Source organism: Lates calcarifer, linkage group LG1 (assembly GCF_001640805.2).
Source record: "Lates calcarifer isolate ASB-BC8 linkage group LG1, TLL_Latcal_v3, whole genome shotgun sequence".
Lineage (NCBI taxonomy): Eukaryota > Metazoa > Chordata > Actinopteri > Centropomidae > Lates > Lates calcarifer.
In genome coordinates this window covers 5,077,613-5,085,180 of record NC_066833.1, presented here as the reverse complement: position 1 = coordinate 5,085,180, position 7,568 = coordinate 5,077,613, and the positions used below count along the sequence as shown (strand labels likewise).

Sequence of the window (7,568 nt, the reverse complement as noted above, 5' to 3'; positions counted from 1 at the left end):
AGGGGGTGGGGCTTTTTTGAGAAATAACCTCTAGGCTGATATTGTTGCAACAGGAAGTGATGATGACTTAGCAGCTGTACTAAAATTGGAGGTGGCCTTAAACTGCTCCCAGCTGATGATTTCAGAGAGACCATCAAGACATACTGCATGAAGACAGACTGCAACAAGTTCTAAGAATGAAATATATTATTATTATTGTTATCTGCAGAAACACATGCATGCATGTGGGATCATTGATGAACCTTTCATTGTGATATACATAAGCTTTAAAATGCATGTTTACAGGAGTAATTGCGGACATTCAAAATTTAATTTAATTTGACCTTGCATAAAAACACCCAATTTTGTGAGAATTTGCCGTTAGCACATACAGTATATTATAGTTTGTGCAGCATTGTAGGTGGTACTGTTGATATAACTACACATTAAGTGCTGGATGTAGGAAAGCTCCTCAAAGAAATATTCTCTGATGACCTCTGTGATGAGTGTGAAAAAATCATTCCAGTCAGTTGCGAAAAATGATGTATGGTTCACCACTCAAACAAGTGTCTGATGATACCAAAACCACCCACCTGTGTATTTAATTTACTTACTGTTAGTTAATTTGTTTGTGCCAGTGTGTGACCTTCAGTGGTGGAGCAAGTATTCAAATCCTTTACATAAGCAAAAGTACTACACAATAACACAAAGGCAGCAGCTAAAACTATATAAACGTATATATGCATATCTATATATACATATAATATAGATTTGTACAGTATATATACAAATTTATGTACATACAGCAAATATACTGACAAATCTTCCAGTATTTACAGTTAAAGTGACCTTGTGTAAGTGAAAGTGTTTGTGTCTGTGTGGAAGGTTGTTAATATGAGGATCCAGATGGCCTGATAGAAAATCTAATGCAGAGATCCAGACAAAGACCACATTTGTCTTTCATGGAAATTAGTTGCAAATCATCTGTATGCTATGTACCTTGTTGCCATGGCTCTACGCTTTCTGGTAGGGTGGGTGTTTTCTGTGGCTTGTTTTGGCCTCTTTGGTGTTACTTTAAAGAATTTAAGGTGATAATTTGGCTTGAATGGTGAGGTTTGAGGTTTGACTCTGCATATGTAATGGTTTGTTGTGCTGAATGTTGTTAGCCATGTGTCAGAGGTAACTATTCTTTCCATAGATGCCAGTGCCACTATGTATTTCCTAGATTGGAGTTACCGCTTAAAGTCACAATCAGGACATAGGTTGAAACTGAGAAATGCATTTATTGGCTGGGTTGTTGATTGCCACTAAACGTTACAGCTATACTAGAATTCACATATGATTCAGTTACGTGTACCTCAGTACAGAAATAACAGAGAATGCTCTTTGTTTAAGAGTCATCATATTTTTAACATTTGGAACTGTATACCACTGTAGCTCCGAGTGTTTCCCTCTGAGACACTCTGTACCAAGACAGGCCATTCTTTAGAATCAACATCAGAATCAGAATCATATTTATTTGTATACACACACAGCATACACACAAGTGAAATATCGTCCTCCAAATACTAGGTGCACATTCACCCTTAAACCAAACATATAGTTAAAAACACAATACACATTTAGAACCCAGAGCAGCTCTCAAGTGTTGATGCAATTGCACATGCACTGTAAGGCAGTTTAAACCCCCTGAATGTTGAGAGATGGCAGCTGGCCAGACTTGCTAAACTGTTTGCCACCAATTACACTGATTAGCCATAACATTACGACCATTGACATGTGAAGAGAATAACATTGATTATTTTGTTACAATATTCTCCTGAGAAACCTTGGGTTCTAGCATTTATCTTGATATCTTGACTTTGACACATACCACCAACTAAATATTGTTACAGACCAAGCACACGACCTCTATGGCAAAAGCACTCCCTAATGGCAGGGGCTTCCTCTAGCAGTGCAATGCTCCAACCACACCTCAAAAACTGCTCACAAATGGCCCAAGGAACACAGGGGGTGTTTGGTCTGCAGCAATGTTTAGGTGGGTGGTACATGTAAAATTGCCATCTAGATGAAAACCAGACCTCAGCAGAGCATTCTATTGTAATGAGATTATCAATATCATTCACTTCACTTGTCAGTGGTTTTAATGTTATGGCTGATCAATGTATGTACTGAGGAATTTCAGTGACAATGACTGTTCCATTGCAGATCACCTCACTTTAATCAGTATATTACTTGTCTCACTAAAGACACTTAACCTGTGCTTTGGTAACATAAAGGAACAACATGGCGGGGATTCAAAACCACCTCTTGGCTACTTGGATTATAATATTTATAAACCTTAAACAGCAGCTTAAAACCAGTGAGCCTTAGAAGAAGAATTGAGATATGAAAGAATTAATTGGTGGATAATCTTGGATGTTTTGACTGAGCAACATGGGACATCTTCAAACATACTGTGAGAACTTGGATGGTCTCAACCTTGTGGTAACAGACTATACACTTTTGTGTGGACAATGTTAAACCAACAAAATGAGATATAAAGGATAAGCCATGGATAAATGGAGAATTGAAAGCAGTGATGAAAAAGCAAGCCTTTCAGTAGGGTGACAATGCACAGGTTAGAATTATACAAGAAGAAATTACGAGGATTATTATTGGGTGTAAACAAAAAGTAGATGACAGAAAGGAAGATGAGGGAAAACAAGTCTCTTAGTTTCTGTTCATTTTGCTCTTTCTTTTCTCTCAACCTGTGATGTTCATTGTGAGTCTGTCAGTAGTTTTAATGTGACCACACCCTTCCTACAGCTGCCAGGGAGGAGGGACAGAACATTGACAGAACACTATTAAATGCACTGAATCATAACATTCAGCACTTTTTAGGCATAGTAATTGCTGTATATTGCCATTTTGACTTTTTCTTTAGTTCGCATAGCTAAATCTGTTTATGCAATGGGTGATTCCTTTATCATAGCGATAGACTTTGGTACTGCATACAGTGGATATGCCTACAGTGTGTCACCAAGAGAGGCACAAACTGAGCCCATTCTGAAGACCTGGGGGAAAAAGCATCGATTTGACACCCCAAAGACTCCAACCTGCATTCTTTTCAATGAAAAGGAAGAATTCATTGGCTTTGGTTATGATGCCAAAATGTCATATTGTAAGATGGGTAACCCAGAAGCAAGGGAAAAGTACTTCTTTGAAAACTTCAAGATGTCTCTCTATGGAAAAGTGAGTAAACCATCTTTATTGTTTGAAACCCAAGAAAGTTGTGTCTAAATGAGTTATTCTACTCCACTGCCAATATTGTTGTATTTAGCATCGTGGTTCACTAACTAATATATTGTAACTTATCACCAGAAACTCAATAGAAACATAATGATTCCGGCAGCAAATGGAAAGTCAATGAATGCCCTGAAAGTATTCACAGCAGCACTGCACTACCTGAAGGAAGATGCACTGAAAACCATTAGTGTCCATACATCAGGGATTCAGTATGTTGCCTCTGATTTCACCTGGGTTCTGACAGTACCTGCTATCTGGGATGTTTCAGCAAAGCAGTTCATGAGAGAAGCTGCAACTGAGGTAATTACTTGTTTTATAAAAGTGTAGAACAATAAAATGCAGTTTTACATTCATTGTACTGATTGATTGACTAATTTGCTGATTTAAATTCTAGGCCGGAATTGTAACAAATGAAACAGCAAACCGGTTGGTAATAGCACTGGAACCAGAGGCAGCCTCAATCTGGTGTAAGAAGCTCCCAGCTGATGGTTTCATTGCAGACAACCAAAACAAAGACACATTAGAGGACACTCCAGGAACACAATACATTGTTGTTGATTGTGGAGGTATGTAGTGCTGTATAACCCCTGTTAAAGCCAAATATTAGCTTTAAAAAATACATGCATGACAAGCGAGTGCTCCAAATTGACACAACTCAGACAAATCATCTGCTGATTAGAGTTAATCGTGTCATTTGCTGAAATGAACAGCATTCAGTAACTAGTGAAAGCAAATGATAAACCAATTTATTTACTTTCTCAGATGACCCCTGCACATCAAAGGGAACATCCACCACTTCCTCCTTTAAAATCAAAAAGGACATCTGGGTGTGGTGTACCTGTGATGCTTGCTGTGGTTTCTATGGGGGCATTGTCTCAGTGGTAGTACACCTGCTGTCTCTCACTTGAAACAAGGGTGTGTTCATGAAACAAAGTTGGTTGTATCCCAGTAGATGGTTGGCAGAAGCACTCTTTGATGGCAACATTCAGGTTGTCATTGTCCATACTATCTACTTCAAAAAATCAAAAGCTTCTGCTCCAACTCTCTTTGCCTACAGCCAGTCAAGTGTTGATTTGCAAATTCGATGCAAAAGTCCACAAATGTATTGAACCACTGCAATTCAATTATGTATAAGTACATATACATTGTTTTAAAACACGAGTGGTTTATGCAGTATATCATAACATGTACTGTATATTTGATAGTCTTTTCCATTAAACCACAAGATTCACACAGCTAGTAAACCCACTGTTTGTCAGATATAACAAAGTTATAAGGGACTTCATCTCAACTGTAAAGACAACCAGACTCTGAATTTCTTTTTTTCCCCAAATGCTGTTCCTCACTGAAACTTAATATTTCCAACAGGCATTTTACATTAAAAAACCTGGCAACAGTCAGAAGGCATAATTCATTACCACAGGCGGAAACCTTGAGCAGCTTAAAACAGGCTGAATCGCATAGATGGAATAAGTAGCTTTAGCTGGATAACACTGACACAGTTAAGCCCAGTTGACATACTTTTAAATGCTTCTGAGACTTTTGAAGGGTGATTTAAAAAAACTACCACTTGCTCAAATGCTGTAGTTAGCACACATACGTTTTTGTGTTACAGGTGGTACTGTTGACATAACTGTACATGAGGTGCTGTGTGGAGGCGCCCTGAAGCAACTGCACAAGGCTTGTGGCAATGACATGGGAGGACAAACAGTGGATGAAAAATTCAAAGATTTCCTCAAAGAAATATTCTCTGATGACCTGTGGGATGAGTATGAAAAAGGCCATCCCAGTGAGCTTCAGAGAATGATGTATGATTTCACTTTCATCAAACAAGAGGATGATGATGCCAGAGTCGCCTGCCCATATAACTTAACTGAATTAGCTAAGAAAAGAGAACAGCAGATTGAAACATACTTCAACAAGGTGCAAGGCGCATCCTGGGATGATGGACAAATCAAAATCTCGAGAGAGAAAATGAAATCTTTCTTTAGTGACAGTCTTGGCAAGATCACCAACAATCTCAGAGAAATCTTGAAGAAAGGTTTCAAAATTCGGTATATTCTCTTAGTGGGGGGCTACGCTTCAAGTGATGTTCTGCGTAGACGCATTACCAGTGAGTTTAATACTCAGTGTAAAGTGCTGTGTCCTTACAGGGCCCAGGAGGCAATTGTGAAGGGAGCTGTCATGTTTGGAAGAAACCCAGGGATTGTGGCAATCCGAAAAAGTGCTTTTACATACGGGATTGATGTCTGGCAGAAATTTGATGAGTCCACACACCGGGCAGAAAAGAAAATCGCAAATCAAGAGGGGGACTGGTGTCGTGATATTTTCAAGAAACTGGTGGAAATAGGTGAGGATGTTGGTTGGGATGAAACCAGAGAGCACATTTTCAATCCTGTAGATGCAAATCAGACATCTGTAATTTGTGCATTTTACCGCACAGAAAGAGGAAATCCAAAGTATGTGGATGAGTGGGGACTGGAGCCTGTTGGTTCAGTTTATGTTAACATGCCCTGCACTGAACGCGGCAGAAATCGAAAAATCAAACTGGAAATAAAGTTTGGCTCCACAGAAATTCAAGCCACAGTCACTGACATTGATTCCCAGTCAAGAGGTGAAACTAAGATTGATTTCATGACCAGAGCATGAAGATTTTCTAGCTTTTCTACCAAAATGCAGCTATTTCCTCTGTTGTTTCCTCAAAACATATTGTATCAACATCATACGACAAGTTCAAAGGTCAAGATATTAGACAATTTGGCAATGGCTAAATAGAGGGCATGTACCTTTTACCATGCATGCTGTGCCATGGTCCCTCTCCTCATGACCTTGGAACTTGCTCACCTTTGGAGTCCATTCTATGTACGTGATCCAGTTCCAGGGTCCTGGTGTTGTACGTGGTGGCTCACTGGCACAGTTTACTGAGACACCGGATAGAACTGAGTTGTCCTTAATAAAATTTGTTTGAGAAATCAAAGCAGATGGAATTAAAGAGGCATTTAATTGATCTTCATGATATGTGTAATAAAATCAAAATACAAACTTATCCACAGACAACCAGGGGATTATATCACAAAGAAAGTTCAGTTCAAAACTAAGGGATCATGGTGGGATTTTTCTTAACTACTCTTTTGCTTTCTCCTGCAATAACTTTTGCAATACCTTGCATTAAATTTTGTGTTTGCCCTGATCCACAGAAACAGTTAGTGTGTTGGTCCACTCCAGTTATAACACACAACCAGTTTAGGAGAGATGATAAGAAAGGAGAGATGATGTCACACTTTATGCATTTATTGTTCATTAATCCTTTTGAATGGCCAAGCTGTGAAACTAAGCAGCCACCAGCTGTCAGCACAGCTGCAGCTACTCTGGCTGTGCTGGATGAAGCTGTGGCTGTGGATATTGTTATTGCGCTGACTACTGTTGCATTTGTGGTAATTTTGATGGTGCTATGGAAATGGTTATGCTGCCACACTACTGTCTTGTCCTTTCTCCTTAGCCAAGAGAGCATCACCAAACCACATGGGGTTTAGACCTGTAGTGTTTCAGATATAACACATGTGTTAAAAATACACCACAGGAGTTAGCGAGAATTTATCGCCTCCAGCTGGAATTTTTTTCACAGCACTGTACATCACAGGAAAAATCAGGTTTGTTACCAGGCTTTTGCCAAGGTGAGTCCTTCTGCACCTCAGGATTAGGGTTTTTTTTTCCTGCCAATTACTTCTGGATGTCTTACACTTATTTATTATTATTATATTTTATTATATTTTACAGACAAATTGTAATGTATGAACATATTTATGTCCATTCAAATAAATTCCCCAAGATGAAGTTTAACGAAAAGTGTCAGGGGTAATTGGAAAAATATGTATTGTAAACTCTATGACATGTCAGTTATTTACATTGTACTGATGTGTGAAATGGCACATGAAACGATGGGGGTGATTATGGGGACAAATGTGAGTTTGCTGCACTTATTGTTCTTGCTGAAAGTTTGTGCCACTCCACAATGAAGACCAAAGAATATCTGTATTATTTATATATGTTAATTTTTTGTTCAATAAAGTTGATATTTAGTTTGGTGGATTTCTTGTGAATTTCTTTGCTGTGAAGTAATAACCTAAAAACAGGAAACATAATAACATACATTAATAATTGCTTCCCATGATCCCCTCCTAACATACATTATCTGTCCCAAGAAACTGGCAAATGCACTTTATTGTAAAAATAAGCACCATAATTGCACTATGCATCAGCACAAACACAGCTGCACCTGTCCTCTCACCTCAGCACAAACA

General features: G+C 38.6%; 1 protein-coding gene across 1 annotated transcript; it reads left to right on the top strand.

Annotated features, from left to right (window-relative positions):
- Positions 1-2,875: 2,875 nt before the first annotated feature.
- LOC108872801 (heat shock 70 kDa protein 12A-like) lies at positions 2,876-7,286 on the top strand. The gene is made up of 4 exons (XM_018660666.2): positions 2,876-3,213; positions 3,343-3,567; positions 3,662-3,833; positions 4,883-7,286. Exons 1-4 carry the CDS (start codon positions 2,932-2,934, stop codon positions 5,914-5,916), a joined length of 1,713 nt encoding a protein of 570 aa, XP_018516182.1. The 5' UTR covers positions 2,876-2,931; the 3' UTR covers positions 5,917-7,286.
- Positions 7,287-7,568: the final 282 nt, after the last annotated feature.

What these genes read in the sequence shown, in the direction of transcription:
- LOC108872801 (XM_018660666.2), top strand. Translation starts at nt 2,932, where the DNA reads ATGGGTGATTCCTTTATCATAGCGATAGACTTTGGTACTGCATACAGT. An exon ending in AGATGTCTCTCTATGGAAAA is followed by an intron (nt 3,214 to 3,342) that starts GTGAGTAAACCA and finishes ACTTATCACCAG; the next exon opens with AAACTCAATAGAAACATAAT. An exon ending in TGAGAGAAGCTGCAACTGAG is followed by an intron (nt 3,568 to 3,661) that starts GTAATTACTTGT and finishes TTTAAATTCTAG; the next exon opens with GCCGGAATTGTAACAAATGA.